The 14,948-nt window shown below is 42.6% G+C and overlaps 3 protein-coding genes and 2 non-coding genes across 7 annotated transcripts; 2 read left to right on the top strand and 3 right to left on the bottom strand.

Moving 5' to 3' along the window:
• Positions 1–67: 67 nt before the first annotated feature.
• On the bottom strand, positions 68–3,055 carry p (WD40 repeat domain-containing protein pink). Its single transcript, XM_017178875.3, has 3 exons — positions 2,793–3,055; positions 2,230–2,730; positions 68–2,149 (listed from the first exon to the last, which is right to left on the bottom strand). Exons 1-3 carry the CDS (start codon positions 2,874–2,876, stop codon positions 257–259), a joined length of 2,478 nt encoding a protein of 825 aa, XP_017034364.1. The 5' UTR covers positions 2,877–3,055; the 3' UTR covers positions 68–256.
• A 238-nt stretch (positions 3,056–3,293) lies between these two features.
• On the top strand, positions 3,294–6,494 carry LOC108083199 (peroxisomal N(1)-acetyl-spermine/spermidine oxidase). The gene is made up of 5 exons (XM_017178902.2): positions 3,294–3,854; positions 4,661–5,066; positions 5,133–5,907; positions 5,996–6,116; positions 6,177–6,494. The coding sequence occupies exons 1-5, from the start codon at positions 3,555–3,557 to the stop codon at positions 6,357–6,359; spliced, it is 1,785 nt and encodes a 594-aa protein (XP_017034391.1). The 5' UTR covers positions 3,294–3,554; the 3' UTR covers positions 6,360–6,494.
• Positions 6,495–7,172: 678 nt separating this feature from the next.
• On the top strand, positions 7,173–14,279 carry LOC108083198 (transketolase-like protein 2). 3 transcript variants are annotated; one of them, XM_070286310.1, is made up of 4 exons: positions 7,173–7,321; positions 10,149–10,534; positions 12,294–13,892; positions 13,962–14,279. In XM_070286310.1, the coding sequence occupies exons 2-4, from the start codon at positions 10,431–10,433 to the stop codon at positions 14,137–14,139; spliced, it is 1,881 nt and encodes a 626-aa protein (XP_070142411.1). In that variant the 5' UTR covers positions 7,173–7,321; positions 10,149–10,430; the 3' UTR covers positions 14,140–14,279. The 3 variants fall into 3 exon arrangements, with proteins under 3 accessions (XP_070142411.1, XP_070142412.1, XP_017034390.1); XM_070286311.1 differs by having other exon boundaries at positions 7,175–7,321; positions 10,152–10,534; XM_017178901.3 differs by lacking the exon at positions 7,173–7,321 and having other exon boundaries at positions 10,140–10,534.
• On the bottom strand, positions 7,741–7,837 carry TRNAY-GUA (transfer RNA tyrosine (anticodon GUA)). Its single transcript has 2 exons — positions 7,801–7,837; positions 7,741–7,776 (listed from the first exon to the last, which is right to left on the bottom strand). It is a non-coding gene; the product is annotated as a tRNA-Tyr (tRNA).
• Positions 8,847–8,943, bottom strand: TRNAY-GUA (transfer RNA tyrosine (anticodon GUA)). Its single transcript has 2 exons — positions 8,907–8,943; positions 8,847–8,882 (listed from the first exon to the last, which is right to left on the bottom strand). It is a non-coding gene; the product is annotated as a tRNA-Tyr (tRNA).
• Positions 14,280–14,948: the final 669 nt, after the last annotated feature.

Below are 14,948 nucleotides of genomic sequence, written 5' to 3'. Positions count from 1 at the left end.
CTCGTTTTAATTTTTAAAAGTTTTGAAAAATGAATTAAATTTTCCCCATAAATATACACACAAAGAATATCTCGAACTCTCGTTTATATTCATGCACTCGTCTAATTAGAATATACATATCGTGGGTGTGTACATGTCCATATAGAATAAATGCTTTTGGTATTGGCCTTAGCTTGAGATTACATAGTGGAAACAATAAATATGGCTATTGTAGTATTGTATACATTTGTATGTATGTGTAACGTAGCTCCATCTTCTAGCCCTTGAGCAGGCAGCGGGAATAAAACTCCCGGTCAATGGCGTCGTTCGGAATGTAAGAGCTCCACTTGAAGATCAAAGCAAGCGTATCCCCGGCAGCCATGTGGTCCAACGCGATGTTAAGGAAGCAGTTCCAGCTGTAGAAGAAGTGGCGACCCAGTGGCTCCTGCTCCACGCCGGAGACGCATTCGCAATTGGCGCACACTAGCCGTCCGCGTTGCAGTTCCACGAATTGCTCAAAGCAGCGAGCCCATGCCCCGACGCTTAGTTGCTTGCCCACATCGGCTAAAAGCTCGGGCAGGCCGTAGTTCAGGACGATGGCCACTACTTTGGTTAGATTCTGTTCGGCTAAATAGAATTTAGCTAAGACGTCCAGGAGAGCCGGAACAGCTTGAACCACGTCGAAGCATTTGAGCTGCTCTCCGCGGGACCAGAAATATCGGAGGAGCACCGCTCCAAGCTCATGATACTGACAGGAAGTGTCAAATCGAAGTGGGAAGGAGCAGTGCTCACACCTAACGATCTCAGCGTTCCCTGGAGCGTTGACCAACACGAAACCTGCAGCAATGTGGTCCCGGGTTGCATCATCTACTTCCCATATCAGCTCGTGGTCCAGATAGTCGAAATACATCTCGTAGCAGTTTCGTTCTGCTTGCTCCGGAGTATCGCCGTGCTCCACCATCATATTCTTCAGTTTCTCCAGCAGAGCCACCAATTCCCCCGCTGCATACTCATCGAACACAGCCCTGTATCGGTCGACGCACTGTGTACGACTGAATTTTGCGCTTTTGGCGATCAGGTAGAGATTGTACAGGGTCTTCTCCTCGGGACTGATGTGAGGGGCTTGGGGAGCCGGTCTTCTGCACCGTCTGACAATCTCCTCCTCCTCCAGATCTTCAGCTCCCGATTCATAACGCGCTTTGATGTCCTTAAAGGGAAGCGAACGCTCGCTGTCTGGGATTAGTTCTCTCACCAACTGTTGCTGCTCCTCGGCGAAAATATTGAACTTGTATTTGATGATGTTCTTGCCAAATTTCCCCGTGACTGTCAGAAGGGCATCCTTGAACTGCCCAGACTTGGGAGGCTGCTTCAAATTGTCACAAAATGCATTTTCCAGTACGTAGACTCCCTTAGGGGTCGGTTTCACTGCACTGCCGCTCAAGCTGCGCTCTGTGGTGGCGGAACTGCCTCCGGAACTGTGAGTGTCCAATGCACTGCCCGTGCACTGGGTTATGGCGTCAAATATCACGGATATATCGTTCAGCAGCTCGTATTCCTGTCTCTCAATGAGTAGCTGCTTCAGTGCATTTAGCTGCTTCAGCTCGTAGTCCTCGCGTGCCTTGTCCGCAAAATAACGCACATGCTGGCGGAGTAAGTTTGCGCACGGAAGCAGTTTTGATTGCTGAATCAGGGAAACGGCGTGCGATTGAAGTGTCTGCAGCTGGACACTGTACAGGGCGCCTGACTGGGTAAACACAAATATCTCCAAGCCGGACGACCGGCAATCCGCAATCCTTTCGAACTGATTGCACCACAACACCACCGCTGATCGTCGCACATCGAACACATACAATCCGAGTTCCGTGAAAGCCAAGAGAAAATCCTCGCCCAACCGTTGAACCTTGGCGAACTGAAGGTTCTGCGGCTGATAATCCAGCAGCTCGGCGTTGGCGTCCAGCTCGTCCGTGCCGCTCCCCGGTCGCTGAATCCTCGCTGGTGCGGTGGCCAAAGCGCTCTTAAACTGGTGTGTCTGCAGCACCTCACCTTCAAAGTCTACCTCCCACACTCGGCTTCCGGGACGGGCGCAGTAGATGCGAGAGGGCTGAAGTGATTCCTGCGGTGAGACGAAGAAGCAGGCACCAAATGCGCCATCACGAGGACGGTTCCCAATCTGAGAACGTTAAAACGAATAATTATTATCTATGTTATTGAGAATAAGCTTACAAGATTCATAAGGACGACAGAAGTCACCTGCTTATACTCCTCGTACTCTGTATTGCACAGAATGCACTTGGTGCAGTTGGACACCAGCAGCAGCGACTCAAAGTCGTCTATCTGGACAATGGGAGAATCCAGGTAGAGCAGCGGATGCACGGTCATGTTGAGCAGCAGGCTGTGGCCGATGAACGAGGAAAGCAGTACGAGGCTGACTTGTCCGCGGGAGTCGCCATAGTAGAACTGCTTCTCGTCCTGCGTCCATTGGATGCAGCTCACCTGCACCGTCTGGTCCAAATGTGTAAAAATCACCTGCGGCGTGGCCTGGGCGGACAGGTTCACTGCGTAGACGCAGATCAGAGAGCGCTGGGTTGAAAATGCCACATATTTGCTATTCGCTGAGATACTGAGACTAGTAATGGCTCCGTGCTTGTTCGGGATCAAATGCAGGAACTTTCCGGTGCGATTGAACAGGTAAAGCGATCCGGAAGAGGCTCCAAAGATGATGTAGCTGTCGGATATGTCGAAGCAGGTGTACTGCGGAGGGGGGTGGTTACTAATGAACGGTCTGCTATCGGATTTCAGGTGAGATTGCTCACCTTGATACGGTTGTGATGCTTCAGTGGCAGCGACAGCGACAGCGAAAAATCAATAAAATTCGTGAGACAGTAGGCGTCGGCCATAGTGCGAGTTTATCTTTTTTTGCAGGTGCACTTGCCAATCACATATCTCGTTGTTTACATTTGTCGTATTAACGGATCGCGAAATGGGTATTAATTATTTACACAAAAGTGTGTAGTGTAGTTGGTCTGCCTGCTTTTCCATCCAAATCGCTGAAAGAGACCCAAATGGATATTTCTCTTCCGCAACGATTGGTCACACTGAAACACCTTCCTGGCGCCCGTGCTGCCAGATTATATGCAGAAATTCTTGCCCCCTTTGCCATCGACGATCTGGTACTTTTGGTCGCTCATGCTCCGACGACCAACGTTGCCAGAGCTGTCTATTTACTTCTACTCCACAAACTCCGGCAGCCCTGTAGACATCAGCTGATATTAAACGTTGACTAAAACTTAATATAAAAACTTTTTTTAACAATTTTAAAAAATTGTTAACTATTTTAAACTTGTGTACCAAACTATGCGTTTTACCAAAAAGATAACCAAAGCTGCCCCATTCGATCAGCTGTTCGCGTTTCCCTTCTCCAATTGGCAGGACGGCTGTCAAAACGTCAAAACAGTCTCGACTCAGAGAAAAGTGTACGAAAATGAGGCGTGAAAAGCTTTAACACCGAAAACAAAAATAAACAGAAGGCATCCAAAAACTAACTCGCATATGCACATAAGGAGAGTTGTGTAGCAATGGGTGACAAGGAGGAGCCCACCACACCCGCGCCATCGCCCACGGAGGAGGGATTGTCGGATATTCCGGCCACTGGAGCGACCAGCGGGGTCAGCGGTGGCGCCATCGGTAACGGCGGGGCCGGTGACCCACTCCCTAACAGTTCCACCGTGAAGATTGTGATCATTGGAGCCGGCATGGCCGGCTTATCCGCCGCGAATCATCTCCTGCAGAACGGCTGCGACGATTTCCTCATCTTGGAGGCACGAGGTCGGGTGGGCGGACGGATTGTGTCCATACCGATCAGCAACAATCAAAAGGTACGACAAGACGTTATGTAAGCCCCATTACAAACTAAATAGGACGACGGTATAGAACTCGTGGCTCGAAAGAAAAACGGAGGCCATGCTGTAACATTTTCCTCGCCTGCCCGCCGTTGATTATAGATTTTTCCAAGCACTGCGCAGTCGGTCAGCTGTTGGTGCTTTTCAATTAATGCTATTTTTATATAGGAGATGTAGCCTTTCTGTTCCTGTTTTGCTATTGTTGCTGTTTCATAGTCTAAAAATGGATTTTCAAACAATTTACATAATTTTGTACATTCCCATTCCCACTGCCGTTTTTTATTATTTTAGTAAACTATTCCCGTAAGGCACATTTTAAACCTATTTTGTTATACAACTTTCTTTGGTCAAGCATTTTAAGATAAGATATGACTTTCTCAATTAAACTAATGGTGACGTTTCTGGTGCAATGCCCCCAAAAGGCACGGGACTGCGGGCCCACGATCACGTAGCCCTAATTATTTGGCATGAAAATCCTACATAACAGGTCTAATTTGCTGCAGTCACTATTGTACTATGTAATTGTGTATTTGCAAGGCTTTTATACCTGCTTTATCTGTTAATTCGAACATTTAATCTTCACACGAACATTTTCTTCAAACTAAATTATGATAATTTAAATTTAAATTATTATTTTATATATCTTATCTAATCATGTAGGTCAGTTCTTATCAGTGTGTAACCGGCGAGTTGATGGCAATTATCTATTTTTATTATACCAAAGCTTTGCAAAATGAATTTAATTTTATTGCTGATTCCAATGTCTCATATTTATGTCTTAGATTGAGCTGGGAGCCAATTGGATACACGGCGTCTTGGGTAATCCTATCTTTGAGCTAGCCGTGCAACATGGTCTGGTCAGTGTTGTCAACGTTCCCAAGCCTCACAAAGTAGTGGCTACAACGGAGGATGGGCACCAGGTGCCGTTCAGTGTGCTGCAGGAGATCTACGAGGCGTACGTCTGTTTCTTGAGACGCTGCGACGAGTATTTCCTCTGCCAGTACAGCCCCCCGCCAGACATTCACAGCGTGGGTGAGCACATAAACTATGAGATAGAAATCTTTCTGAGCGCCGTGCAGGATCCCAAAGAGAAGCGCCTGAAGCAGTCCATATTTAACTGCTTGCTCAAGCGCGAGACTTGCATTACCGGCTGCAACAACATGGACGAGGTGGATCTCCTCGAGTTGGGTAAGACATTTCTAGGATTTCATATATGTATATTGTACGGAATATAAAAATGTCCTACCTTCGCAGGCAGCTACACGGAGCTGCAGGGAGGCAACATTGTGCTGCCCTCCGGATATAGCTCCATCCTGAGACCTCTGGGCGCCCAGATACCCAAGCAATCTATCGTAACTAAATGTCCGGTAAAGAAGATACACTGGAAGCGGAAAAAGACATTTACAGGTCTGGAGACAGTCGACGAGCACTCGGAAGATGAACACTCCGACGACTCGGAGCGGACGGTGACCGAAGTTCCCACCGGTGGACTTCGCGGCGAATCCGTGGAGTCCAACTCCAGTAGCAATTGTGATTATCCAGCTGGCAATGTGCGCGTCGACTGTGAGGACGGCCGGGTGTTTCACGCCACACACGTGATATGCACCATTCCGCTCGGCGTCCTGAAGTCCACACACCGCTCTCTGTTTGATCCGGAGTTACCGCAATACAAGCAGGAGTCCATTGAGAATCTCATGTTCGGCACCGTCGACAAGATCTTTCTGGAGTATGAGCGGCCGTTTCTCAGTGCCGATGTATCAGAAATTATGTTGTTGTGGGACGACGACAAGCGCGACATGAACAGCAGCGAGGAGGAGCTAGCCAGCGAGGCATACCTTAGCAAGAACTGGTTCAAGAAGATCTACTCGTTCGCCAAGATAACAGATACGCTTCTCCTGGCTTGGGTCTCCGGACGGGAGGCGGAGTACATGGAGAAGCTGTCACATGAGGTGGTGGCGGAGAAGTGTACGGAGATCTTGCGAAATTTTCTACAGGATCCGTACGTTCCCAAGCCAAAGCAATGTTTGTGGTAAGAAATACTTTGAATCCTTAATGTAAACATTACATAGTCCTATCATAATTAAAATCCGTTTTTAAACAAATTCTTTTCATTTTAGCACTAGTTGGAAGTCCCAAGACTTTACGGGCGGAGCCTACACCTCAATACCTGTGGGAGCCACCCAGGAGGACATTGAGAATCTGGCTCAGCCCCTGTATTCCACGCCTCAGGCCACAAAGGTGAGCCCCGATCATTGAATCCCTTATAAATATCCTATATCCCATTTGTTTTCCGTTTAGCCCGCCATCGTATTCGCCGGAGAGCACACGCATTCCAGTTTTTACTCCACCGTGCACGGCGCTTACCTGAGCGGCCGGACGGCAGCGCAGCATTTGCTGGCCAGCGAAGAACCGGATGAGATTATAATGGAGTCGGACGGCAGCGATCTTAGCGCGTGGATACAGGGTATCGCCCTAGACTGAGCCCAAGCAAATCAACGACAACTCATCCTTTTTGTATTATAATTTATTTGCCTTTACTTTTACACGTTTCAAACGCTTTTAAGCTAGTGATATTTAATTTCTTCAATTGTAATATACATATATTGTGCGATAATAGTGGACCGAATTAACTTTTTTTTTAAATTCCTTGTGAGAATTGTTTTTTATGTTGTTGATGCCATTATTTTGTAATTTATTTGAACCTCTGCTTGTAAAATACAATACTATAAATAAATATTACGATATATGTAGCTGAGCGATCAACGTGCTGCCAACTCTAAAAATCTGTGCACTCGCAGCAGCTTTTACTGAACTTTGACGAAATGTGTGCACAAAGCATATTGTTGTTTAGAACTAATTACCGAATAGCAAGACATAAGTACATAAATATATAATATGCCTATTTTTATAAATTCGTATTTAACGTAGAAAACGATGCATCAAGTTGGAATTTAATAGATGGACGGTAGTTGAGGGCAAGAATTGTATATTTGAAACTATTGTTAATGTTGACTATTTTGCTAACTAATTTATGTATTAGTTCAATTTTGAGGACGGGCAAATGCAACTGAGGCAAAAATTGATATTGACAAGATATTTGATCTTGACAAAATATATGTATTTATTTGTATTTGTGACAAGTAAAACGACTTGTGCGCATAAAATGAATAAAAGAACACGCTAAATTATTAAATAAAAACTGTTTATATATCTCTACTCCGATTTATTCTTAGACATATTTTACTTTTCGATCTAGATGGAACCAAGTAAGGCTTTTAGTTAGGTGTCATTAATATCAAAATCTACAATTTGCAGCCTCAGTCATTTTAAAACTACATGAAATCGTTGACGTTCTTTTAATTTTGTTGCAATACTTATTACTTATTTAATTTATTTCTTTCTTATTTGAATTAAAAGAAAGAAGAGAAAAATATAGTCAGAAGGTAAGAAAAAAAAAATTTATGAAAAAAAAACCTTCGAGTTGGATTTAAACCAGCGGACCTAGGAATTTCTATTGCAATTCTTTCCAACTACTGTAGTTGATAAATTGTATTTACTGAAAGTCAATTTAGTTACGTAATACGACCATAAATTTAGTTGACCAGCATTCTGTATTTACATTAGACTTGACATCATCATTTCATTTAAAGAAAAATTAAAAGACATTTATAAATATATTTTCCAAATATAAAAAGTGCATACCCTTTATAATATGTTTACAAAACTTTTATGAAAGAATTTTTTTTTTAATTAGGAAACATACATTTAAAACAATCCATTTTCTTTATAGAAACAAATATTAAAACCCAATAAAAAAATTTTCATATATGTACAAATGTATGTATATAGATAGCAAAAAAAATCCTTCGAGCCGGATTTGAACCAGCGACCTATGGATTTCTATCGCAATTCTTCCCAACAACTACAGTCCACCGCTCTACCAACTGAGCTATCGAAGGTCTGTCGAATCGTTCACCATTGTCAATTTGCCTCCCGAGAGAGAGAGAGAGAGGGAGTCAAAGATTGAAAGAGAGAGCGTAAGGTGTTACTCTATTTTTAGCCGTTTCTTGAGACTTTCGAACAATATCGGTCTAATAAATAGGTAATTTTTCACGACACTGAGTTGACTGCGATTGCTCGTTTTAACGACATTAGGTGAAGCGTTCTTATCCGTGCATAGAAAGGTAATATTTTCCGGTAAATATTGATGAGAGTTTAATTGGTTTTTTTTTATTAATTTAATTTATTACATGACAAACTTCTCAAAGAGAAATATGTAATTTGAAATATGTAATGGCTCAATATCTTTAGTATATTGCGTCCAAGTTTTACTTCGATCATAGCAAAATTGACGAAGTTATACAGCCGGCTGGTGTTAAATGTACATATGTATGAGTATCAAAAAGTTTACGGCGCTCTCCCGAAAAGTGCCATTTTGAAAATCGGCCCCTAACGGGCCGAATCTACCGACTATATCATATAGCTGCCATACAAAAGATCGACAAATTTTTAAAAATATAAGTATAACTTCGCTGTTTTTCAACATATTTTCATTTTTAAGATATACATAAGCAAATATAATATAATATACGGAAAGACAGACATGCATGTCTAGATCGACTCGGCTGCTGATCAAGAATATGTACATATACTTTAAAGGGTCGGAAATGTATCCTTCACTGGATTGCAAACTTCTGACTAAAATTTTAATACCCTGCAAGGGTTTAAAAAAAAGAAGAAAATCTAACGTCTGACCAGGATTTGAACTCATGCTACCCAGTTTGACAGTCGGATGCCTTAGCCACTAGACCAGCCGGCAAGCAAGGCAGAATCATTGGTTCCACGGTGAAAATTCGGGTTCTACCGCAGGAGCCCGCCATAAGACCAATTTTTTTGTATAGTTCTATATATTTTTGTTAAAAGCAAAATAAAAACAAAAAAAACAAAAAAATATTAATAAAAAAAACATCCTTCGAGCCGGATTTGAACCAGCGACCTATGGATTTCTATCGCAATTATTTCCAACAACTACAGTCCACCGCTCTACCAACTGAGCTATCGAAGGTCTTAAGAGTTGGGCGACCATTGTCAGTTTCGTTTGCAAGTGACGCGGGAGGGAAACCGGTAGAGAAGAGACACATACGAAGAGACTGTCAGTGATGCCATTTTCGCTCTTCCCGTTAGATTTGGCTTTTTTTTATAAAAGTGTGTTTTTAAAAATTTAAAATAGCGGAAAGCACGAGCTCTCCAGAAAGATCAACCTCGGCGAGAAAAATTAAAAGTTTGTAAAATTACATATGTACAAATTTACATTAATAAATGCTCCGATTAATCAAATTTTATCATATTCTAAAAAAGATATCGAGATATTTCAATGGTAATAAGACATCATTGATAAAATGTTTTATGTTTATGTTTTTTTCAAAATCAAATTTTTGTATGCTTTATATGTATGTTTCTGTTTCTTTTTCAATTTATTTGACGAAAATTGATCGATTATTAATGATTAAATTACAAAGTGAAAGGGAATACAAACTTTGTTGTTGATTCAGCTTTTTCTACCCAGAAAGAAATGACATCACTGATTGTATCTCGTTCTAGTTTCAGCCCAGACGAGAAAAGCTTGTCTTTCTGTAGGGTTGTCGATAAACATGAAAAAATAGTACAATATTTGTAAATACAGTCGATATTATCTTATAAAAAACTATTTTTATTCAATTTTATCATAACTGTATTTTTATACCTTTGCACCAATAAAATATATACATATATTCTTCATCAGGATCAACAGCCGAGTCGATTTAGCCATGTCCGACTGTCCGTCCGTCTTTCCGTTTCTACGCCAACTAGTCCCTCAGTTTTTGAGCTGTCTGAATGAAACTTTGCAGAAAAACTAATCTCTCTATTGTATACATATACATATATGTATGTACATATGTATGCCAAAAGAACGATAGGAAATTTTTAAGAATAAAAATATTTAATATTTTAATGACTATATCCTTCTGATAGGATTGGATTAAAAAATTAAAAGATACTTCTTAAAATCTACTTTAAATTAATGTTTCATTAAAATAATCAAATTTTAAATTAATTTCATACTGCAAGGGTATTTTTATCTCGGCTTCCTTTTTTTTTAGCTTTATACATATTTACATACATAGATACATACATAGATACATACATAGATACATACATAGTTATTAAAAAGTTTTTGGCTTTACTTTTTTTTAAAGATTTGTCAACCCTAACTCCAGAGCTTTTTTCCAGCAGCGAGTTCGTACATTCATATGTACATATGGTTTCAAGTCGCCCCTACAACGTAAAAGGGACCGAGGCAGCCGCGACGAGAGCAATTCGTTCACAGAAGCCGGCTGCAGCGGTCTGACGTCAGTTTCCAGCTCCTAACTACGACTCTTTTTCTTGTCTGTCGTCTGCAAAAATAGACGCGTTACTACTCTTTGGTCAACTGCTTTGAAAGGTTCAAGAGCAGTTTTTGTTGTATCACCAATCCCAAAAGCTTACGGAAAGTCATCAATAAACATCCACAAGATGTCGTACCACAAGCCCGAAGCTAAGACCGTTCAGGATCTTAAGGACATTGCACAGAAATTGCGCATCCACTCCATCAACGCCACCCAAGCTTCGAAATCGGGGTAAGATGCATTAAATTACATATGTATGTATAAGCCTGTGTTCATATTCTAGTGTGTGTGTCTGTGTTTGTGAGTTGCAAATCCAAAAGTTGTGCACCTTGCACTTGTTGCTGCAAAGGTGACCCCTCCAGCCCACAGGTGGAATGAGACATTGTTTAAGAGGGGTTTTGAATGTCTCAATTGGTTTGCCATTAGATTTTATTTAAAATCAGTGCTTAGTTATATTTTAAACTTCACTTTACTCCCCCTTTACTTCGGCAATACATTTTTGTTGCCAAGCCACGTGTTTTCCAGCGGTTATTTCGCGAATTTTTTCCCTTGTCTGTGTGCCCGCTGATAAGCAGCATTCACCTTAATTATAAAATTTATATTTTTTTGACCTTAGGTGACCTTGGAAGTTTTTGCTTTTTCTCTAATTTCGTTTTGTTTTGTGCGTGGCTTCGAAAAGCCGACGCCAGACATTATTGCGTGAGAGATATGTATGTACATACATACATATATATACATAAAATACATACATACATATATATGTACAAGCGTATCAACTGGTGGCAGCGCAAGTGTTGGAAACCACGGCTTGGGATGGGAATGAAAGGAATGGGGAATATTAATGGGTTGATCCCCTACATTTCAGATTTACGACTGTATCGCTTTTTGTGTAATTATAGTAAAGCCCATATTAGACGGCCCTAGATTGTTGGTTAAATACTTCAAAGAGAGAGGACGCTGCTGATAAGGGAAACATTTTTATCGCTTCCATTAGTCTTCCTTTTTTTTCGAGATAAGTTTTAGTTTGCTCTAAATGTGACCCCTGCGAGATAAGCGGCGTTTGGTTACTCACTAAACGATATGCACGATTAGACGCCAATAGAGGTGACCAGTTCGACTGAGTGTTTCCCGCATGATAATCTGAAATCACGAAAAATTGATAAAATAAAGCGAGTCGTGGCGGGTCACTCTGACACCAAGGATCACCTTCATTTGTTCTTGGTTTTGGGGACGCACTTGGAAACTGTCTCCTAGATTATAGAAAAACGTGCGATCCGTCATAAATACATATGTATGTACATATGTGTGTGTTTATGTATGTATTATTACATGCAAACAGATCGTGTAACTCAAGTCTGGTTTTTGAGACATTTGTTTAGGTTTCTTTTTGGGAGCCTGAAAGTTCAAGGTCTAGAAACCGGTGTGGAATTGCGGTACATATAGACAAGTCACACCATACGTTTGTACGTATATGTACATATATTGAACGTGTAAGCAAGTATTAGTATACGACAAGGTTTATTTATATGTTTATGCCTTGGCGTAAGACGAGCCCCCTTACGCTTTGGAGTGTGGGGTGTTATTCTTGCGGTTGGAGTTTTGCCAGATCTGCAATGCTCAGACGTTTTCCCCTTGCTATTTACCTCATCGGTCGGAATCTGATCGCATGGGAACTCAGACTTGACAGCGAATCTTATTTACAGAAATTAAACAGAATGTTGATATTCCAGACATTCTTCTTTGCATTTAGGCTTATTGCTAAAACTCAAGATTCTTATATTATTTACAAATTATTTCGGTATATATTTAATAAAAATCTATTTAAAAGGTTTAAATTTATAGTTTAAATTTATAGTTACATATATTTTCCTTTTGTACTTTAGCCTTCGTCGAGAAGGTCGACTTCTAATGCGAAAAACGTTCGCCTTCACCTAGAAAAAAAGCGATATTCTTACATTCTAAATGTTATTTCTCTCTTCTTTCCCAACAGTCACCCCACATCATGCGCCTCGCTGGCCGAGATCATGTCCGTGTTGTTCTTCCAGCAGCTGCGCCTGAACGTAAAGCATCCGCGTGATCCTTCCAGCGATCGCTTTATCCTGTCCAAGGGACACGCCGCTCCCATTCTGTATGCTGCTTGGGCCGAGGCGGGTCTCTTCCCGATCGAGGACTTGAACAACTTGCGCAAGATCGACAGCGATCTGGAGGGGCACCCGACCCCGCGTCTGAACTTCATCGATGTGGGCACTGGGTCCCTGGGACAGGGTGTAGCCGTTGGCGCTGGAATGGCCTATGTGGGCAAGAACTATGACAAGGCCGACTATCGCACCTATGTGGTCGTCGGCGATGGTGAGTCGGCCGAGGGTTCCGTCTGGGAATCCCTGCACTTTGCGGGCCATTATAAACTGGACAACCTGTGCGTTATCTTCGACGTCAACCGTCTCGGTCAGTCGGAGGCCACTTCCCTGCAGCATAAGTTAGATGTGTACAGGGATCGCCTTGAGGCCTTCGGGTTTAATGCCGTGGTCGTCGATGGACACGATGTCGAGGAGCTGTGCAAGGCCTTCCACTGCGCAGGAATCACCAAGAGCAAACCCACCGCCATCATTGCCAAGACGTTTAAGGGCAAGGACTTCCCCAACATCGAGGATGCAGACAACTGGCACGGAAAACCGCTGGGAGACAAGGCCGCTCAGGTGATCAAGCATCTGGAGGGTCTCATCGTCAACGATAAGGTAAAATTGACGCCCAAGCCGGTGAGCAAGTCTGGTGCTGCTCCGGAGGTGGACATCTCCAATGTGAAGCTGAGCTCGCCGCCCTCCTATAAGCTGGGAGATTCGATAGCCACCAGGCTGGCCTACGGCACAGCTCTGGCCAAGATCGGCAAGAATAACGACCGTGTGATTGCTCTGGATGGCGACACTAAGAACTCTACGTACTCCGATAAGCTGAAGAACCTCTTCCCAGAGCGCTACATCGAGTGCTTTATTGCCGAGCAGAATCTTGTTGGCGTTGCTGTTGGTGCCGCCTGTCGTCGCCGAACCGTGGCCTTTGTCTCCACCTTTGCCACATTCTTCACGCGTGCCTTTGACCAGATCCGCATGGGCGCTATCTCGCAGACGAATGTGAACTTTGTGGGCTCTCATTGCGGCTGCAGCATTGGCGAGGATGGTCCCTCCCAAATGGGACTCGAAGACATTGCCATGTTCCGCACTATTCCGGGCAGCACCATCTTCTATCCGTCAGACGCGGTGAGCACCGAACGTGCAGTGGAGTTGGCCGCCAACACCAAGGGTGTGTGCTTCATCCGGACCTCGCGTCCCAACACAGCCGTGATCTACGACAACGAGGAGCCGTTTACCATCGGCCGCGGCAAGGTGGTGCGTCAAAAGAGCTCCGACGAGGTTCTTCTAATAGGTGCTGGGATAACATTGTACGAGTGCCTGGCTGCTGCCGACCAGCTGGAGAAGAGTTGCATCACCGTCCGCGTGATCGATCCCTTCACTATCAAGCCCCTGGATGCCGGACTTATTATCGAGCATGGCAAGCAGTGCGGAGGTCGTGTTGTCGTCGTGGAGGATCACTACCAGTAAGTGCTAAATAAATAAGTCTTCAATCGATGGATCCTGCTAATCATTATTCTCTTCCTCCCTTACAGGCAAGGTGGTCTGGGCGAGGCTGTGCTGAGCGCCCTGGCTGGCGAACGCAACTTTGTTGTGAAACATCTTTACGTGCCCACTGTGCCGCGGTCCGGCCCCCCATCCGTGCTCATCGACATGTTTGGCATCTCAGCCCGCCACATCGTCAACGCTGTCAACGAGCTGATCAAGGAATAAGAGAATACTGCAAAACAAACTTACAACGCCCAAAATTCCTAGTTTACTCTTACACTTACCATTCCCCCTAAGATTGTTGATATGCGATAATTCAAAATCGAATTGTAATACAGGATAATAAATTCTCTTTGATACAAGTATTTAAGCAGAAAGCCTATAAGTTTTGCTTTCCCGCTTCACGTGAACGTGAACGTGAGATATTACGACCGAATTTGAGAAATATTTTAACTAGAAAATAAAAATTATTATTTAGTATTTTTCATGATTTTCGAGAAGGGCGTACATTGGCGTGGTACAATTTTGAAATAAACTTGATATGTGTGAAACAGATATGTACATATGTACATATTTCAAAATATGGATCTTGCCATGTACAATATTGTTTGGAAAAGGCGAATTCAAGAATTTAGAAGAGGAGATAAAGATAATCTAATAGCTATAAGCGAATACAATAGTTTGGGAATTGGGAAATTATATTCATTTGCAAGCAGGTTGTGGGTCATGTTGGCTGCCATTGGTTTCTGGTTGCTCCAACTTAATCCGTGACCTAACTTCGGCGCGCCGAAGTTTGTATTATTATATTTTATTTTATTTTTATAATTTGGTTTTGATAAAATTAAAAAAAACGAAGGTTGAATCGTATAAAAAAACTTTATTTTAGATTTAAATATCTAATTTAATAAACATTATAAATTTAAATGCTGAAAACACGCACAAAACAAATTACATTTTATCTATATTTATTTTATTTACAGTTTGACAGTTACAGTTTTACACTCTCACCTTTTCATTTTTCTGTACATCTACCG

The sequence above is a fragment of the Drosophila kikkawai genome, chromosome 3R (assembly GCF_030179895.1).
Source record: "Drosophila kikkawai strain 14028-0561.14 chromosome 3R, DkikHiC1v2, whole genome shotgun sequence".
Taxonomy (NCBI): domain Eukaryota; kingdom Metazoa; phylum Arthropoda; class Insecta; order Diptera; family Drosophilidae; genus Drosophila; species Drosophila kikkawai.
The sequence above is the reverse complement of the archived record's forward strand: the minus strand, read 5'-3'. Positions and strand labels throughout refer to the sequence as shown.